We start from the raw sequence: 21,711 nt of genomic DNA on the forward strand, positions 1-21,711 counted from the left end.
TATAAAATGTGCAAACACCATATTAGAAATTGAAGTGCAAGAAAATGTATGCCTTCATTACTTTGCTTTCTATTAAATTAATTCATTTTCTTTTCTATTTTTTAACCAGATTTAAGTCTTATTGAGATTTCAGGAGCTCTATATGATATTTAGGGCATTAATGGCAGCACTATTTGCTGCATAAAGATACATTTGAGTCCAGAGCAGAGAGACTGAGGTCATGCTACCTCTGTGTGTGTTGGAATCCAAGCTTCTCTGTTTTTTGTTGTGGTAGAGGCCGCATGTGCACATTAGTGCATGTGAGTCCCTGTGTGTGTATCTCACTGGCTCGCTAATTGTCATTCTGCACTGCACTGACACCAGCTCAGTAGAAGAAAATGTAGGCATTGTATGATTCTGCAAAAGATGGATACATTATATTTGTGTGTTTCATAGGTATCATACCAACGTTTCTAATGTAATGTAGTTCAGATAATATGTAAATGAGCCAAGAACTGGGAGGTTGAGGGGTTCATGGTGGGAGTGCTTGGCAGCACACCATCTGCACGCTGCAGACGAGGCTTGGAAGGTGTCACTATATTACATTATTGCAGGATATTAAGAAATCCCAAAGGTATTTTTTCAATACCATCATAAATAAAGGCACTCTTCTTTCTATTATATAGATATTCTGTTATATAAATACCAGAGTTCTGTCTCCAGGCTTTACTGGTGGAACAGGCAGCTGAGACACAGAGACACCTAGTGGTGAAGGGAGAAGTTACAGGACTGTAAACAGCCAGCGGCCAGCAACAGCAGAGAGAGACGGCATGTTCTTTTTACATCTAACTTGGTGTATTAAGGATTTATTTAGACCAAACCGGAGCTGATAATTGTTCTGTCGACTTTGAATCAAGCGTGTTTTAGAATAAGTTAACAAGGCAATTAAGCATCTTTAGTCTTCCGTGACCGAGAAAAAGTTGAATTTTAAAGGTGTACAGTTGTATTTCTCAGTTTAAAAAAGAAAAACAGTTATGAAAATTGTATGTTTCTTAACATTTTGAGGGTTTTTATTGTGTATTTATTAGTCTAAAAAGCTAAAATAAGTAGCACACTCGCCATCGATGAGGGGGTGTTAGTGCTGCACACTTGTGCCCTCATATACTGTATACCCTGGTGACATTTCAGTAAGGTACAAAGGTATAAAATATAACATACTGGCCAAATCTAATGTTCAGACAACCTCTGAATCATAGAAACATTCTTTATATTGTATAGAGTCTCTTTAAAAATGACTATTTTTGGAGAAATCAGATCAAGATGGCAGTACAAAAACAGTGTTAAAACAGAAGCAGGCAAAGGTGGAAAGCACTGCTTGACTTATTATACTGGATTTATTTATGAGGCAATTTTATACTCCAAATGGATTGCCACATATCAACATGGCAACATACCTAAGTAGTAAGTATTATAATAAAGGCTTTCTGGATTTGGTGTTATGCTTGTGACATGAAATTCACAATCTGTCACAATCTATATGGTAAATACCAGTTAGGTAAACATTGCTGTTATGTTGCTGCAAGCACTTAAATTGATGGAATATTTCCAACAGACACAACATAAGGAGAAATGTATTTCTTCTGCTGCAACAGACAGCGCCACAAATCTATTTTCTGCTTCTAATGTACGAACTGTTTGACACATTCAGTACAGCCTCTCCAGTTTGCTTTTTTCCCAGTTGACATTTGGTCCTCTGAGTGATTGGCAGGAATGCATATTGCTGCCATGGAACTTCTCAGTCGGTGAGGATAATTTGCAGCGTAACAGTGCAGCAGAGTGAAGTGTTTTTTCTTTTGCTTTTTTTTTTTTTTTTTCCTTCTTTTGATGCCTCGTCTTAATGGCAACAGCCTGGGCTGCGTTCTCGGGGGCTGTGCTGAGCATGCAGTTGTCATGATAGATAAAAAGGAATGGGGTCACAGAAGGAGACATGGCATTCCCATCACACACTACCCGCAACAATGAGCTACTGGAAAGCAAAAAGGATCGGACTACACACTGCTTTTTTCCCCTTTTTTCACATATTTACAGTAAAAAATGAACCTATAGGGCGTGTAGCTATAAGTACAGAGCGTTTTCTTTCTAATCCTTTTGAAAATATCATCAGAGGCAGAGTTTAAGCCACAACCCTTACCGGAACCAAACGGTGACTTCATCACCCCCAGGCTCCTTCTTTTTTAGGACTTGAAATGGTGAGCTGCAGACGAGTCAATGTGCACTAATTTACTTGGCTGGTTATGGAGTTTCTATGCCATTTTCTCCCCTTTTTGTCGCCTAACGTTCTGTTTGACAAGCGATCTACTTAATTAGCTCTCCCCTCGCCAGCTGAAGGTGTGCTTATTACAGAAATTAGCCGGTGGGGTGTTCAGTCGGAATGAAGGCCCGCGTATTCTCTGCACTCCGTGACACATGATTGGACACTACTGTGTTCGATATTATGTGCTGGTTTCATCAGCGGCAGCAGGAACACCGGCTCATTGTGCACTGGGTTTCGCTGCTGGAAGCCAAGGAGAAATCACCGTTTCACCTTCGCACCTGCAGCACAAACGACTACATGTACAGACATTTTCAACATAATATTTTGTTGGAAGATGGTGGAGACGCAGCCTGTCATCATCCATCTTTGCAGTCACATTTCAGCATGACACTCGTTTTTCTGAACAACAGGGAAGTTGCAGCAGCTAAGTTTAATAATCAAAGTTTCTGTAGTGAAGATGGGAAAGGTGGAAAAAAAATAAACCTGAGCTGCCTCTCTATTGCTTTTTTTGATAAGTTTTTAACGCCATTTTTGTTTGAGCTGTAGGTGTCATTATGCTCGATTATTTGCCTCTTGGCAAGCTTCCTTCGACTGCTGTGACAAGGAATAACTTTTGTAATAGAGCAGGATGACGTGGTTATATTTTGACCAACTTTCCTACTTTAATGGATGTACAGATTTCAGGCCAGTCGCCATATGTCAAATTTGCATGTTGCATATCAATGTTTCTAAAGTTTTCTTACGTTTTTAAGTTCTAAAGTTAGTCTCTGAAGCTGTGGGATACTGTCTGAGACCAACAAACAACAAAGTCAACTGTGAGTCATCCTTTTGTTTCCAGCAGCTTTTCAGTCACCAAACATCGTTGTTTTTTAGCGACCTAATGCAGTTTTTCCACCACAGATAGTGAAAAAAATGTTGCTTTTTTTTTGCAAAAAGCTTGTTTTTTGTGGACATGGCTGCATTTCCAGTCTGAATAAAGTCACGAAAAGCAGTTGGGAATGAACTTTGAAAAGCAATTGTGCTTTACAAAGACATCACTGTGTTTCCAGCAAGAATTACACCACAAAAAGCTGTGTTTTTACAGATATAGTCGCATTTACAGCCAGGATTGTGGCCCAAGAAAAGGTTTTATGCAGAGACATCACTGTGTTTCCAGCTGAAATAATACTATGAAAAGCAATTCTTTCATACTCCTGCATTGCTGTCTTCCCTGCCCTGATAGTGCCACAAAACCAGTTGTTTTTGCAGATAAATCACAGCATTTTTAAGCCAGAATAATACTACAAAAAGCAGTTGTTTAGCCAATATTTCTTTGCTTTTGCAGCCAGAATAATACCACGAAAAGTGACTGTTTCATGCCCATACGTTGCTGCATTCGCAGCCAGAATAATGCCACAAAAAGTGGTTGCTTTTGTTACAGGTCCCTGCATTTCCAGCCAGGATTGTACCACCATAACCTAGCCGTTAAAGCCCAAATGTGATTTTTTCCTAACCACAACCAAGTGGCTTTAGTGCAAAAACGTAACCATGCATTAACCACAGTTGTTCAACAACAAAAAAATGTAAAAATTGCAACATATTTGCTACATAATAACTTACTGAAAAATTGTAATGCATCCATGGCTTGCAGAAAAGTACATGCCAAAACAGTTTTCCTGATGACTTGAGATTTAGGGTCTCAACTAACAGATATACAAAAACTTTGGCAGCCTAAGTGCCACAAAAACACACACAGTGACACAAACAGATACCCTGTGGCACCCCAAACACAGTCCGCACGCTCATACAACCACATGCTCATGTACTTGAGGCTGTTAAATATGCCAACACCTCATCTCCAATCTTAGCCAGGGACAAACTGTCACAAGGTTCAGTTACACGCACACATGCACACGCTGAGCTCCAAACAGCAGGACGCAGCAAGGCACAATTACCCCCAGGACACTTAATCACACTCATAAAGAAATTCTGATGCAACAATTTGCAGAAGTTACAAAGACAAGGTCAATAGACGCGCTGTATTCGGGGGGTATTCGTGCCCGCAGCTAGCCGAATGACTTTGAATAGTGCGCAAGAATCTTTGGCCGGAGGTAAAGTATGTGCTGTGTCACATTAGCTTCACAACAACATGCACACAGCCCCATGCCACATGTGGTTTCCCCAATAATTAGACCATATAAATTACTGCAGACGACAGCCCGGCTAAATAGCGAAAGAAAATTACTTTGCTTGGCTTGTTTGTCAGGTTACTGGGCAAAGAACATCCCTAATGCCAAGGACTGAAGGGTTTCGGGGGCTATGATTAAGGTCATATAACACGTTATAGTTCGCTTTTCCTGCTGATTCAAGCCATCACGGTGATAGAGGAGGCTCGTGGTGGTGTTTGAATCGATATTCTGGGAAGGTATCAGGGGGCATCAGTGCGATTCGTTCTCTCTGTGCACTAATTGACTTGAGATAGACCCCTTCAGGCGGCGGCTCACCATTTCTCTGCTTAATGCAATCAACAGTCTGTGAGCTTTGTTAGCTCCTAACAACCCTTGCTGTTTTTGCAGAGGAGCTTGAAGGATCACCTTCCACTTGTTTTCCATCTTACCTGAGGAGGAAACACTGATCACACTGAAAGCGTTCACTCCTCAGTCCTGCTACCTCCTTGGACAGATAATCTGCAGCCATAGATAAAGAATGAGAGTAGAACGGACACTGAAGTGTTTGCAGTAGTCATTTGACAAGTTTGTTGGGTTTTTTTCTTTTAAATGATGTCAGTGGGGTTGTAAAGTGTGTTACATTTTTCTTTTTGACTGTCTCTTGTTGGTGCTCATCATGTAGCATGTGCAGATAATCACATTCATAAATACAGCTGCAAGTGGAAATTTCCGGGTTCAAGACAACATGGACCTTGAAAACTTTACAGCTGGTTTGAATCGAGACCTTTAACATCAAAATAACCGGTTTAATGATGATCAAACAGATGCTCAGTTATTTACGCCTAAATCTGTGCTGGTTCTCGCTTTTATTTTGCAACACTGTCACTTTCTATTAGTCAACTGCAGCAACATTTTGTGGAGATGATTTAATGGCTTAGTTTAAAAATATCCAGTGAGATTGGAGATGTTTGGGGAAAAAAAGATTGGGAAAAGTGATTGCACTTGTGTGGAACTGGTGGTGCCCCCTATTGCTAATCTGCAAGTTTGTAATACGTGGACAAGCAATTTCTGATTTATAGTCTAATTTGTGTTATGTCACACCTATTTCTGCAATTATAGCACCTCTGAGTGGTCAGCTAATGACACTTTTCATTGTCAATTATTTCATCAAATAATCAATTAGTTGTTTGTTCTATAAAATGTCAGAAAATGGCCTTTCACAAGCTATTTGATTCTTTGAAACCTGGGAAACTTGGTTTGATTTCTTTCTAAAACACAGGGGAGAAAGTTGATGACCAATTTGGCAAGAAATGTCACACAAAGATCATTAGAAAATTATAAAAAAAAATAGGGAAAACTGTTCCGAAAACTATATAACTATAAATATAAACTAAAAAGTTTAAAATTATAATAATTTTATATGTGTTATAATTATTCTAATTAAATTATTATCATTATTAGAATCACTTTTTTAAAAAATATAATTAAGTACATAATACATACATGCATATTTTCTTTTATATTCAGCACTTTTTGGTCATTTTCTTGTTTGTTTTTTTACCTCAATTTTGGTTTTTTTTCTTATTTTCAGGTAATTTTCTTCTTCTAATTTCATGAGGAGTTTCTTTAATGTCAGGTTAAGCTGCTTGTTGCCTTCTCCCTGTGTTTTTGAAAGAACTCAAACCAATTTGCTCAAGTTTCAAAGGGCCATTTGGTTATAAGGTTTTATTAGTTTAGTGGGTGATTAATTCAGTAGTTGACAAGTAGTCCATTAATCGTTGCGGCACTACTGAACATATAGCACATGTGTGGTCACATGTAAAGCTATTTCTCGGCCTTCATTTGTGAGGGTATGTGTATATTGAGGATACAGACGCAACAAAACATTTGGTGATGAGCTGTGTGCAGAGAGAGATGCACCGTGAAGCATTTTGGAGGAGGCGATAGAGGGGACATTAGTTATGCTAATTTAAGAGACGGAGTCAAAGGAAAAGGAAGGAAAATTAAATGAAGCTGAAAAAAAGTGGAGCGAAAATTAAAGCTGGGTTCAAAGTGAAAGCTAAAACAGGGAGCACTGAAAGTGAAACAGTCTGCTACATGACACACGGTGCTTTAGTTTTGCTGCAGATCTTAAAGTGGCCACGGTGGGGATGAATGGTGTGAAGAAAATCACCCCAGTGCATGCCACACAGGAAACTAAAACTGTGCCCGGTGATCAATCTTGGTGCCCTACTTGTTCCCTCACATTTACCCTGCGCACTGTGCTCTTTTCGGCTGACAGGATCCTCTGGTGATGCAACTTTAGCTGTCTGAGTGCACCAATTTAGCAAATATAAATTCTGTCTCCCCGTGCGATTTCAATATGAAAGACAGCCTAATGATTTCTCTCTAGTAGTAGGAAGGAGACAGCTTCTCCAGCCAGCTTTATCACACACAGACCTTGTCGTGTTTGTTTTATCACAAGCTGTTTGCCTGAAGAGGCCTGGCTGCTCTCATTGATACAGTTTGTCAGACAAGTTTTCAGGCACTGTTATTTTGCTTTGTTTCTAATCCTGCTCTGTGCTGCCACTGCTGCTTTTAGCAGCATCAGACGCCACTCCGGACTGGTTCTGCAGTGATGCAAAATATTCTTCCTGTTTTCACACTTTTAAAGGAACAGTGTGTAGGATTTAGTGACTTCTAGCAGTGAGGGTTACGTATTGCAACAAGCTGAAATTTCTCCCATGTGCTGGGCCTGAGCTCCCAGTCAGAATTCCTTTAGTGTTCATTGCTTCGGAGGTTTTTACTGGGAGCTGAATTATCTCTCTCACCAGTAAAAATACTGAATAAAGCAATTTCACATTAAAAATCTGTTTTTCTGATGCTGTTTGGCTGTTTGAGTCTGCAAACCACAGTGACACAAAAAATGAAAAACACTAAAATCGCGCATGGCCTTATCTAGAGCCAGTGCTTGGTCTGTTGGTTGTGGACGACTATAGGGACATGTGCTCACCTTTTTTCTTTGACAACTTAAGATCCAGACATCAGGGTTTTTACTGGGAGCCAAATTGTCCATGCGGAAACATTAAGTCCTATTTTTATTTTTTTTAATTTATTTATTTTTAATCTTGTATCTCTTTTTAAAATCATTCCTTGTCCCCTCTCTAAATTTGGTTTTTGTGGGTCCGTGAACACAGTGTAGGAGGAACTCGACCTCCTCTTCCTCAGCAGCAGTTTGAGGAGTCGCTGGGTGGATAATTTCAGAGGTTCCCACACATTAATTTATTTGTGCAGAGTTGCCACAATTAAAACATCTGCTGCCACAAATAGATATTTGGAGCTGGGCTGTTCATAAGGAGTGCTATTGGGGTATATATTTACCATTCAGTATTTATTTGTAGCGCACTTGGGGCAGAGATAGCGCAGTAGAACATCAGGCGCATTGAAAGTGAAACTTAACCGTTCATTCTGCTGGGTATAAAAGTTTGCTTTCACTAACAAACAGCTGCTCCTCTCATCTATTAATGTGATCAGATCAGCTGTGAACAGTTTATTAGATCAGTTATCAAACCTGCAAGTGACAAACTGCTGCAGAGGAAAAAAGAAGTCACTGTGTGGGAAACACTGTAATTGATCTGTCAGTCCAGTCAGAGCTGGATCGATGGATAAGAGGTTCAGCTGCCACTGAGTAAAAGCAAACGTTTAGACTGAGCACATGAATGGATAAGTTTCACTTTCACTGCATTCTGCTGCTCCGTCTGTGCCCAGAGTGTACTGTGCTCCATGATTACGACACAATAAATTACTGAATAGTATATATATTTCAACAGCGCTCCTAATAAACGGTCCAGCTCCAAAAATATGTAAAACCAATTAATGGTGGCAGATATTTTAATTGTGGCAGCTCGCCACAATTACTTAATGTTTTGGAAACCATGTGGTTATCTAAACCAGTAAAAACACTGAATATTGCCGTTTCACCTAAATCAGTGTTTTTCTGACGCTGTTTAACTGCTAACTATAGAGGCCGACACAAAAATGATGAACACAGTGATTCTTATTTTTCGGTGATTATACACTAAAGAAAACATACTTATAATATTCCTTTTTCTGCCAATATATCTCCCTAAATCCTACACACTGCATCTTTAATTTTACCAGCCCAACCATTTTGTCATGAACTTTTTTCATGACCTCTTTTTTTTCCTGCAGTCCAGATTTGTATGATTTGAATTTGACAATACTAGTAGTGTAAAAATGTTCAGAAGTACTTCCAGCTAGATACTGATGAATAGAGTTTGTAAGTTGGGTAATTTTATTATAATTGGTAAACTTTTTTTCTTTTCTACTTTTCTTTCCAGGAGCCGTTTCAGGCTAACATGGCCAGGATTAACGATATGGTTAGGCTTTTGTTTTGTTCTTGTGTGTGTCGTGTCTCGTGGTGTTGCTTCTATTTCCTCTTTATGAGTTCAAATGGAAGTATTGTTGAGTCTGGTGCTTCGCTCCTGACAACCTTTACCTTCTCTTTTACTGCCTTCTTACTTTGCAGAGAAGAGAATCCGCCACTTTGTCCAAAAAGGCAAACAACACCTTCAACATTGTCGGAACCACCTACGCCATCAACGTAGCTAAAGACCAAGGTTTAACGACCATTTCCAAGAGCGCCCCCGGAGCGGCGGCCAAACACCCCTACCTGCACAAAATGGATGACCCCTACACGGAGGCCAAGAAGTCCTACAACCGTGTCAGCAAAGTGGACAAGATCTCACGCATCATTTTCCCAGTTCTGTTCTTCATCTTCAACTTAGGCTACTGGGCCACATATGTCAACAGAAAGCCCGCAATCATGAAGGCAAACAACTTAAACTGAATTTGACCAAATGCTAGGCTTGATCTGGTTTGCTTTGGAGGGTAGACAGGTATGCAGGAGGCCAAGTCCATTACATCTTATTGTGTGTGTATGTGTGTGCGCGCGTGTTTCGTGTGTCTGTTTTTTCTTAAGAGTTTGATATTTTGCACGTCTGTATAGATGGAAGGCAAATTTTAACATACGGTAGATTCACACTATAGCCGTGGACCTTTGGATGGTGCACATTCTCACATTCAGACTGTGTTTGTGTAGCGTTTCTTTCCACACTTAGCTCTGGCCCTGTCCCCTTGTGAGCGTCTTTTTTGCCGTATTGATTGCTTGCTGTTTTTGTAGTGTAGTCCGATTGTGTTCCCACTATGTTTTGACATAGCGCTTTGCTTTTGATAAGTTAGAGTGAGCATGACATTTTCATCTGAGCTCATTACCGACGATAAGGTTTTGACACATCCATCAAGTTAACAACATGCATGCACGCATGCACGCACGCAGACACACACACACACACACACACACACACACATACATACACACACACACGGCGAGGCATTGGAAAACGCCAGGAGAGCCATTCGCCAGTCGCTTTACCGTGCTCCATTCGCCGGGGGCAGCCTGTATAGCTCCATAGGACCATCATTAATAATCGTCAGTGTCTGGCCTTCAGCTCAGCGCTGAATCTCAACAGACCCCAATGCAGTATCATCTGGAATTGCTATTGCGTCCCAAGGGGGGCTGCCTGTACATTTTCTAGTCCAGTGGCTCTTATTGTTTTAACTGGCTGAGTATGCTTAATGACAGAGAAGCTATGTGCCTTGGTGAATACACACATCATAAAGGAAAAAAAAAGGCTTTGACACGCTCACAATCGCAGCACACATATGCACAAGTGTGTACGTTACATGCAAACTGGTGTCCACAGGCTCTGCAGTATGTGGCCGTATACCCCCCCACCCACGACACACGGGCATGGGCACCAAGTGTAAAATTGCCCATTAGTGTGGAAGGTTAACAGACCTCTGCCTGTGCAAAGACTAAGCGATGAGATTAAAGGATCCAGCATAGTCCAGAACAATTATCATGTGCATTTATGTTTTGGCTCTCCGCGAGCCGAGCGGTCATAACAAACTACCACCATTACCTCAGACTGAAGTCGAATTCTGAATCGCAGTTTATGTTTTCTGTGGAAATGCAAGTAACACTAGATGTTTTATACATTTAATCACACCGCACACTTTCTTTCTTTATTGTGGGCAGGCACCCCGGTGCCTTTATATCTTTGTTTTCTCTGCATCGGTGGCTCCATTATGATTTATTTTTGTTTCTGCTTTTCTGCCTTGTCACGAGCAAGATTTTGATTCATGTTGTATTTTTGCCCTTTTTATACTTGATTGTGTAGAATATATTGGTGTTGATTTGATTGTCTACCTATGCTGTACTGTTTTTTGTGTTTTGAAGTAGACAACAAAAGGCCAATATGTCACAGTCACGCAGTATTTCTGAACAAATTTCGGAGACACTATCATCACTGGAGACTGCAAATTTGGAATGTGAAATTGATCAAATAAGAAATATTAAACCAAAATGCAATTGTTGTGATCACACTAAAGAGCAAATTAACGGTCATGGTTTCAAAAACGTGTCTCCAGCTGTGGCACCTGTCTCCAACTTTTGTTTCCGGTTTGTTAAGTGACATCTGTATTTTTGTTTTGTGTTGAATTTGCAACGTGTTTATACAGATGTTATACGATTATAAAGCAATTTCTGTTGCTTTTTTTGCCGGATGCACTCTGGATATTTTGTCTTAACTACAGACTCTTTGATGACCACTGCACCCAGTGGATTTATCTCCAGTGGTAAGCACAGGAGAATGAGTGAACTGTGTCGTGGCCTCTTTGAAAAAGGTGTGTTAATAACACGAACCATGTACAATGTATCAGTCATAGGTTAATGCATGACAATCTGTACACGTGTATGTCTGCAACCTCCGATAATGGTGTTTGTTACACTGAAATAGGGCTTAGTATCGGTGTTTCGGTAGTTCATCCCAGTTAGTCATCAATAACCTGCTCTCATGGCCTCGGCAACATCTGCATAAACACACTGAAACTGCAATTACTTGTGCATATTGATGTGATGCTAATAATTTACGGCTGGCATGGAGTTCTGAAAGTGTTTTGACCCTTATTTGTTAGCACAAGGATTTTAAGTTTAATTCAGCGTACTAACACAAACACCCATTTACAAACATTAATATACAAAGAGAGGAAGAGAGGAAGGGAAGTCAGTGCTTTTTTACATCTGAGTATGGAGATGCATGACCATACACAAACTGTAATTCTTGATTTAGTTTTCACGGTGCAAAAAACATTTAGGTCTCATTTCAAACTAATGCAGGTTCAGCTTAGATATAAACACGATGAAGGATATTTCTTCTGTTTTGTTGTTCACGATTCTCCAAAAACTGAACATTTCATTATGATCAGATGTTGTGGGGGACTGAATGAGTTTCACCATTTCCTCTGTTGGATCTTACAACCATTACAGGCAATTAAAACAGTCCGTTCTCACTCCCAACTTGTCAAATGCTGCTGCTTGGTCAATGAATTCAAAAAACGGCATATTTCACGGCAGTATGATATACCACTAGGTGGCGTAATGTTATAACACCGCCAGTTGGTGCCAGTTTTAAACACCATCAGTGACTTAATAATAGAACGAGCCGGAAAGTCCCTCCACGGCGGGCAGGAAGGAGGGTGGATATGTCCAACAAACCCTCGACTTTCACCCACGAGCCTGCTGTTCGCTTCCATGTGAATGTAGAGCCAAACCATGATGTTTGTCGTTTTCTTTACACCTAACTACACACTTTTGTTGAACAAGGAAATAAATGTTAATGCGCCATGTTTTACCAAGTTGCAAGTTAATTAGAAAACGACTGTATGAGCCGAAACTGTGAAAACAGAAGTGTATTTTGAAAAGCTAAAATGCAGAGAGGTGTAAACTGACACGGCGTGCCTGAACGTCAACAACAGATGCAGGAAAATATACCAAACCTTTATCTATATTGTTAACCATCTACAGACTTGCAACTGGCCTTGGTAAAGAAATAACCCAAAACTAAATCAAGTAGCATCAAAACTTCTCCAGTCAAATGATACCTGACTGGCCCACTACCACAGCAGCTACGACCCATAAGAGCTGTGGTGTTGTGAAGTCAAGCGCGGCATATTTCACCGAGTTGGCAGTTCAGTGTGCAAAGACATCACCAAAATTCTCACAAGTATGGCTTTAATCTGCCACAATCTAACGGCCTTTTATCTCTATTGGTAGAAGTGTTACTGTTTTGCATTTGTGTAGTGTTTTCCTACTTGCAACACAAATGTAACAGCACAAATATCTCCTGGTAAACCATTTTCATATTCCAACACTATATAGACATAAACAATAACTGGACTGACATGATAAATCATGACACTGAACTCTGGATGTGATTTTTTGAGGAATAACATTTTTTATAGTCACTTCTATAACTATTACTTATAAAGCGTATCTTTCAACACCGGGGGAAATAACAATCAGACATCCTACTGGTGACACAGTCTGGCTTTTTTGAAACAAATATATTGTACAAATTGATACACCGTAACTGCCATGTCTCATTTCCAGACTTGATTTTTTATCATTTTGTCTCAAACAAAACTGATGCACATCTACTGAAGCCGGCTGGTGCGGCTAATTCAGGATCTGATGACACAGAGCGTTAATGTTTATGCATGGTTCTCTGAGTAATGTGATCCAGAGAACGTGCGTAAGTAGTTATGAAAGCCACCGAGTACTGAATCTGCCTTTGTGAGATAAGTTACCTCGGAGACAGCCGTCCTCTGAGTGACACAAATATCACCAGCAAACCCACACAGCTTTAGCCAGTTGACATGATCAGTATTTCATCACATAAGATGAACAAACATACATTCACATCAAAGTGTCCGGTCCACCTGTCCTTAAACTTTAATGTTTGAGATAAAAAGGGAAAAAATCTCGTCATATATTAAATATGTTTCATGAGCTTAAAAACAACTAAAAGAATGGCTATTTAAAAGGCTACTTTTGCTTATGCAATATATTCCAAATAAAATAAGCCCCATCAATAGACTCACATGCATAATAACACTATTTTAAAAATATTGAAGTTAAATAATGTGAGACTATCTTTGTTGGGCCAACACTTAAAGCTTCAGGGCTCTCAGAAAAAATAAAACAGAATTCAAACCATTTGAAAACAAAAAAAAAAGACAAAAAAAAAATTTTAAGTTTAAGTGCTGCTGCCGACTTGAAATCAACAGCCTTTCCTCATAGATATTCACTCATAAATGTCTTTTTTTATGCACATTTAAATTTGTGCATAGAGGGAATTATTTTCACTTACATTAAGCCAGTAAGGTTACAATATTTTCCCAATTTAAAAAATAAATAAATAAAATTAAAGAAAAAACTGTATTTGCCGAATAATGAAAACCCTGATTCATTTCAAGTGTGCTTTTAGGACTGTTCAGTAGTTTTCAAAAATCCAATCTAACCCCATTCACACACAATATTTTTTGTGGGCAACTCACAAAATCTACAGTATAACTTTATATTATTGACACAGAAAAGCAAAAAACTGTGTACATCTTTATAAAAGTATCAATATGTTACTGTTAAAATTTAACCACTGAGACATTATCAAAAATGGTTTACCAGTAGATTTGTTTGAGTTTGGTCTATTTCATTTGAATGTAATCTATATTTAATCATTATACCATTTATAAATATGCAAGTCTCTGCATCAGACAACCACTTTATCCCAGTTCCCTAATGGACAAAACTGCTTACATTTATTTTATTTTTTTGCTGAGCACAATATGCAGAAAACCCTTTTTTTAAAAGTTGCATATCTTGTGTATCTATAGGCTGCAGAAAAGGGAAAAAACACTTTCAGAGCCGCACAACCTTTGCACTCTGCAGCTGAACCACAGCAGAATCTCTGTCAAACTGCCTAGACTGATAACTGCAAACAAACACATGCACTAATTCAAAGGTGATGAATAACTGATCAACTTTTTAAAAAAAATTGATAAAAACAGTTTGCAGATCATCTGAGGGGTTTTGATTAAGAGGAATCTGCTGTTTTGTTGCCATTTAGGATTGATTGTGTTATTCATGTGGTAATCTTTCCTCACAGGGCCAGAGTTAACTTCAGCAGAAACATATCATCCTATAAGATTACAGTATATTAAGGAGTATATTACTATATGAATCTATTTATGCTATTCAGTACAGCATTATGTTTTATACGACATAACCTCGACAGCATTGATGCAAATCTCTTGATGGGTAGAAAGCCGTAGACAAATATAGATTAACTGAACAAATTATTATTAACTAAATGGCAACAATTCTAATTGCTCAGAATAGTGTTACCAAGTTGTGAATTTGTAGATATTGTGAAATCAATTCCAATAGTTTTTTTGTGAATATTGATATGTCACGTCATTTATTTTTACATCCGATAGGTACCGCTGTCGTACATGGAGCTCTGTAACACTACGTGTTATGGTATTTTACAGTAGAGATAATACTCATCGAGCTACTTACAAGATCCGTACCTTGTGTGCACTTTTCAAAAACCTAACTGTGAATTAGCAGCTGTCTGCAAGCGGAGTTGTACACACTGTGTTCTCTCTCCAGCGATTTCACTGCATGTCCCTACGCATTGAGAGATCAAAGACTTCCTCCACAAAGACAGCTCCGGGAACATAGTGGACTTTGTGTTTTTGTCGGGAAGTTGCTCTCTGTATGCTGGACTCTTGTGTTGCCCTCTCTCGTTCATGTTCTTACTGTATGAGATGTAGCAAATGCAAAATGGGGATTAAAAGGACGTTGTATTTTGTCTTGGAGTTATAAGACCCTTCTTGGTCACATCTCGAGCCTCGAGGGTGCAAATCAACACGGCGGACTCGTGCGATGTCCCTTCAGAGGCTGGTTTGAAAAGTACTTTTCTCTGATTCTTTGTGTCACTGTCGGGGCTGTGCATGCCAGGCGTTTTGTTTGTGGTGTTTACACTGATTTGTTGGGAATAAGATCAAGCAGGACAGTGTGAGGACATCCTGCAGGGAACAAAACATGTAGCACACGTCCAAATCAAAGCACAGACAATTAAAACGTCTCCTGATATTTCTGTGAAGTTTGCCAACAACATATGCAGCTCAGTATAACTCGGACTAATTACACAAAACAGGTAAAACTGCCAAGAAACATTATATAGGGGAGTGATACTCAACTTACAGCTCGTGGGCCAAATCTGGCCCCCAATAGAGTGCAGGGTGGCCCCCAAAAGATTTTCTTATTCACAATAAAAATAAAACGATTCACACTTGGAATTGTTTTTGTACTTTTAGTAAACATAAGGTGCCAGAGTGCACAAAACAGCATCAAAACAGAGCTTGATTATCAACTAAACAGCCAGTAGAGGATCCCCTGCACCCCCTACAGATGTCCTAGCTAAGCACCGAATGTCTTAAAATCCTAGAAATGTTCTAAAATCATAGCAACATCCTAAAATCTAACAAATGTCAACAAAAATCCTGGAAATGTCCTTAAGCCCTTGAAACATATAAAATCCTAGAAACATCCTAAAAAAATGACAAATGTCCTTAAAATCTTTGAAACATCTGAAAATCCAACAAATGTCCTCAAATCCTTGAAATGTCCTGAACTCTTAGAAACATCTTAAAATTCTAGAAAAATCCTACAATTCAACAACTGTCCTAAAATTGTTGAAACATACTAAAATCCAAGAATGAAGAAATGTCCAATAATGCCGCAAAAGTCCTAAAATCCTAGCATTGTCCTAAAAATCCAAGAAATGTCTATATGCCTGAAATGCAGGCACAGGTAACAGAGCACAATCTGCACAACCCAAAATTTAACAAAAGACATTAATTTTACATCCCCAACAGTTCAAGATGTTCACATTTCAGAAGCCCCCTATTTGTTAAAGCTAAGCTCTTTGTCCCAAAGGTATTCTGAGGTTGGTTTTCCTATAAGAACCGCTTCTATGAACAGGATTTAAAACTGCAATACTGCTCGTCAGACAGCAGTATTTGGCTTTTGCAGAGCCTCACATATAAACATGTTTTAAGGCTGCACTGGTGAGCCTCTGCCAGAAGGTGCTGCAACAGTTCATCCATTTGACTTCATTAATTATTGAACTGCAAATCCTCAAAGCCCTTCTCTGTGAGAAAACTGCCAAAAACTCCCAACAAGCTTTGGTTTTTTGTAGCATCAATAATATCAAGAATATTTATAGATTTACAAAGTGCGACAGAGCAGACAAAGAGATGATAAATCAAGTCTGCGCGGAGCTGTGAAACGAGCAGGGGGCTTTCAGCGTGAACATCACTGAGTATGTTCAGAGGCTGTGCTGCTGTCGACAGACTTTGAAGGTTACTGTTACTGTCTGGCTCCGATCCAGTCCTCACTGCCCTGTAGGTGCCTTCAGCTGCACAGGAACGCTGTTGTGTTTAAAGCCGAAGCACCTCATTTTTCTCAGCACGCCGGGGAAAATGAGCTCTCTAAAGCCCCCCACGTGGACATATAAGGTTGTTTGCTCGCTTATGCTTGCTATGATAAATGAAACTATCCATTATACATTTAATGGCTGTTGTTTATACCAGCTCTAGTGCTTTGTGTTTGTGAGCTGCACCACTTTTGTGCTTATCTACATGCTCAACATAGAAAGAGTTGAGAATTTGATCACAATAAGACTAAATAACTGCACATGTTCATTTTTTTAATGACAGTGAAGGTCACACTCTAACGTGACAATAGCTCTATTTGCATAATACGCAGGATATAATAAGAAATCTTCAACGCAAGTCACTGAATTACTGTTCGGCTGGTGGCAGATGCTAATTACACATATTCGTCACATGAAAGGCGATACCAGAAAAACACTATGAGGAGTGAAGAACAACTTGAGCTGCGTTATCAATGCCCACTAATGACACAAATATGTTTTATTAAGCAGCAGCCTGCATCACAGGAGGCCTGCTTTCATTACCAGAAAAACACCAAGTTAGTCATTCGTGCATGAGAATAATATAGTGCAACAATTGTTTAGATGTATATTTTATACAACTTGTACAAACTGATGACCTCAGTTGTTGTGGTAAGCCAATGGATGCTTATGGAGGACAAAAAATGACACAAGTGTCAATGAACACATGACTATATACATAAAAAAATGCAGAAGCATACCAATGAAAAAGAATATATGAATCCTGAAATAATACGGAAATAAAAAAAAATGCATAAATAAACAAATTGAATACTGACAAAAATACAGGAATACATGAATGCAATTTGCAAAAAAAAATGTAGAAATAAATAAAGAGATGTCTGTTTATTTATGTATTGTCTATTAAATCAACTTTTAGTCATTTATTTATTAATCTAAATATGTATTTATCTATTGATCTGTTTTATTTCAACATTTATTTAGTTTATTTAATTATTTTGTATTTATTTGTACTTTTTTATTTTCAAGCATTTATTTATAGATTTATTTATTTGTTTGTTCCTGTATTTATTTATCCCTGTATAAATTTATTCATTCCTGTATTTATATATTTATTGATTCATAACTTTACATTTACTTATTTATACATTCATTTACATAATTAGTTATTTACTCCTTAATTTACTTATGTATTTGTTTATTCCTGTATTCATTTTCTTCAGTATTTCTTTTTTTATTTCTGTATTTATTTTTTTTTAATTCCTGTATTTATTCATGCTCTTATTTCTGCATTTAGGTAAACATTTAGTTATTTATTCTTGTATTTATTTATATTTTTCTTTATTGCTGCTTAAGGTATTTTTTGTCCTCCATAATGCTTATAATTAACATGCAAATAGGGCTAATATGTTTCTGTCTGTGACGTGAAGTCAGTATTGTAAGGAAAATAATACACCAGTGACCTCCTCACTGATGTGAAAACCAGGATGAGGAGGAGGAAGGAAGTTATCTGATCTCCACTGACTTATGAGGGTGATGCAGGGATTTCCTGTCAGACATAAAGGATGCTCCCCCTTTGTTTTCGACCTTTGTTAACCGTCGTTTTTAAAGTGTCCAGCTTTCTATTACTGAGGTTTATGTGTGGAGCTGCTGACAAACTGTTTCATCCTTTTGTCCAGGAGTCTCTGTTCTTTACAGTGAATAAAGATGAAGTGCTTTCACGTGTCTGTTAGTGTCACTGAGTGTTTGGTGAAACACACGACTGATTTAAGTTAATGAAAGACATAACGGAGAACACTGCAGCCCAAAGACATCCACAGTAATTGTCTGGTCCACCTGAAGCCACTCAGGGGACTCTTCAATCTCGCAGACATGCACCTCTGCACGGGGATGACACCGTGATACTGCAGCTGGCTGAGGGGCACTTGATGTAGTTCAGAGGGTGCAGAGATCTTAATATTTCAGTCAGCTGACTCGCACAGTGCAGATTTATATGAATGCAGAAGGTGATATGTTGCATGTATTGGCCCTGACCTTGTTGTTATTTGTCACAAGCAAGCGCGCACGCACCAAGTTCAGCAGCTGGTGTCACTCTGCAGCAACAACATAGTGACAATAATGAACCCTGTCTCAACACAATCACATTAGACAGCCAGATTATGTAGAATCCACCAAGTGACGACACCACACACACACACACGCACACACATTTACTATATGAACTGCCTACTGCATGTGCTACATACAACATGTACTACAGAGACTGAGTACTGTGTGTGTTTAATATTGTATGCATTTAGAATATATTTACATTATGTTTTTTTGTGTATGCATTGGCATAGCTGCAGGGTGAGTACTGGTCCAAAAAATAAAAAAAATAAAACAAAAAGATATATACATACATACACATATAGACAGATAGATAGACAGATAGATAGATAGATAGATAGTAAACCCCGACATCCACTCAGTTTACTATTAGAGGAGTAAAGAAAATTGAAAATTCACATTTATGAAGCTGGAATCACAAAGTTTTACTTTTTCCTTCAAATGATCCCTGCTGGTTTAGTCAGTTATCAAATGAGGTGCAGATTATTTAGTGTAATTGACAACTATGTTGCTGCAGCTCTAAAAGGCACCAATAAAAAAGATACTCTCTTTAAACCATTTTAAAAATTCCCGAGTGCAATTTCGTAGTCTTCTGCGATGTGTTTATTGTGTAAGAGGACACTGCAATGACAATAAAAAACTATATATAATGAACGCCTAGAATAAAATATTCAATGAAATGAGGAAAAAAAACCTTGACCAAGCTGTCCAGCTGATATTCAGCAACAGGCAAATGCCATAAGTGCACCAAACACTTATTAACTAAAGCACATTAAACTTGCAGAAAATCATGGCTTGAAGCCGACAATCTATACTTGTGTGATGTTATGCTGTGTCGTTAAGCAACAGATGACCTCAAGTGTGTGGAAATGAGTTTCAGTTGGCCAAAAGTGTGTCTGAGTGCAGCAGCGGCAGCAGAAACTATACTAGAGAAAAAGCTCAGCACTTTAGATGTAATTATGAGCCATTACTTTGAGCTGAGATATTTCCTCTAATGCTGAATATAAAGTCTGTGTAGAAAATGTGACGGCCTGCCCTAATGTGTGTCACAACAGCTTTGAGTTTCCTATAAAGCCTTATTATGAGGAAATAATTATGGGAATGAACTCTGCACAAAGACAATCATATCTGTTCCCCTCAACAACAAGTAAGAAGGAAAATAGCTGCAAAACCATTCAGCTCATAATAATTCTAATACCCGAGTCATGTTGGGGTCGAGTAAGGGAGTGTTCATTATTTATGAGAGGGGTGCAAAATGCATGATTTGGCTAAGAGGAGGGACAATCAACTTAAAACTTTCCGCTTTGAACTTTCAACTTCTGTCATATTTTGAATTAATTCTAACCCTTTACAATTTGAGCAAATGGGTTTGACTTCTTTCAAAAAAAAAAAAATTTTTTATATCTAAAATATATGATTATAGCAATTATACAGTGACCTCTTTTTTTCCTTTTTTTATTTTTAGTTTATTTTCTTGTCACCTTTTATTAATTTCTGGCAATTTACAGCAAATTTCTTGCCGAGTCGCTCATAGCCTTTTTCCTCATGTTTTTTAGGTTTTCGAGGCTTAAATAGCTTGTGAAAAGTATTTCAACAGAGCACAAGAAAACATGTCGATCCAGGTTTCAAGATGTTAAAAAATCTCCCAAATCACACCATTTATCACTGCCATAAACTGTGAAATACAGTTATTTATGGGGAAGGGAGGGTCATTTTCACCAAGTCACTCAGAGAGGCTCAAGAAAAAATATTTAAGCTCCAGGGAGGATCATAAAATATTATTTTAAAAAAAACAGCCGACCCCATTACTCTGATAAATAGAGTACAGTCCCTAACTATCCACTATTAAACATACAAACAGCATGAAAGCATCACAGTGCATCTGCCACATAACACCAATAAAAAGCATCAACTTGAACTTAATTCACAATGAATAAAACACAAAAATCAATGTAAATTCTCCAAGCAGATGTCAAGAAAATGAAAACAAGCAGCTCAGTGACAGCAAACAACCAGCAGCTTTAAGCCACGCAGGCCTCTTTAAACACACAGCAGAGCAAAGACAAGACTACCGAGGATATAGCACCAAATATTTAGCTTACCTGGCTCATCCAGGTGAAGCGGCTTCATCCTGGACGTCTTTGCAAGAGTGAAAAAAGTCTTTGTGAGAGTGAAAAAAGTCTCTGTGAGATGTCAGTTTGGTCCCAGGCTGCAGAAACTCCACGACCAGCATTTTGTGTTTGAGTCCAACAGGTGAAACGCAGCCAATCACGGATTTTCCTCCACAAAGTCCTCCTGAAGATACAACCGGCTGCAGCTGAGCTGGAAGATTCATTGCAGTACGATAAGCTGCAAAGTTAGCTGCAAATGTTTGTACTCTTCACCGCAGATTTTGAAAATTAGCGCCAATATGTCCGCAGTAGGCCTTTAAGCAGCCAAGCAAAACAGCCAAATGAAGCGCCGGCCCTCAGAGGGTGCGTGTGATTTACTCAGCAGCAACCAGAGTGAGTCAGGTGCAGTGGTGGAGCTTAATTAACCCCAGTGTTGCCATGTTATACTACTTCACACTACATTTCAAAAGTAAACATAATGCTTTTTGCTTCATTACATGTATTTGGTTTCATGGTTGCAAGTTACTTTGCAGATTTAGATTACCATTACAAAATAAAAATCGGCCAACAAATTATTATTTAGGGTGCCGTGTATCTATTTAACACCTAGATTGGCATCAACATTTAAACCTATGAAAACTGAGAAA

At 38.6% G+C, this 21,711-nt stretch overlaps 1 protein-coding gene and 1 long non-coding RNA gene across 3 annotated transcripts in view; one reads left to right on the top strand and one right to left on the bottom strand.

The window, feature by feature from the left end:
- The window catches only part of gabra3 (gamma-aminobutyric acid type A receptor subunit alpha3), a 120,320-nt gene extending 101,751 nt beyond the window's left edge, over positions 1 to 18,569 (top strand). The window contains exons 10-11 of one of the 2 annotated variants that reach the window (XM_042499612.2): positions 8,781 to 8,819; positions 8,969 to 18,569. In XM_042499612.2, coding sequence (XP_042355546.1) covers positions 8,781 to 8,819; positions 8,969 to 9,289 — 360 coding nt within the window. In that variant the 3' untranslated portion in view covers positions 9,290 to 18,569. The remainder of the gene's footprint in view (positions 1 to 8,780; positions 8,820 to 8,968) is intronic. The other variant, XM_042499613.2, reaches the window with a different exon arrangement.
- Positions 1 to 21,424, bottom strand: part of LOC148187204 (uncharacterized) — a 54,538-nt gene extending 33,114 nt beyond the window's left edge. Inside the window, exon 1 of the long non-coding RNA XR_015778911.1 lies at positions 21,056 to 21,424. This is a non-coding gene — a long non-coding RNA (uncharacterized LOC148187204). The remainder of the gene's footprint in view (positions 1 to 21,055) is intronic.
- Positions 21,425 to 21,711: the final 287 nt, after the last annotated feature.

This window comes from Plectropomus leopardus, chromosome 15 (genome assembly GCF_026936395.1).
Source record: "Plectropomus leopardus strain MGB_pleo_1.0 chromosome 15, ASM2693639v1, whole genome shotgun sequence".
NCBI classification, from domain to species: domain Eukaryota; kingdom Metazoa; phylum Chordata; class Actinopteri; order Perciformes; family Serranidae; genus Plectropomus; species Plectropomus leopardus.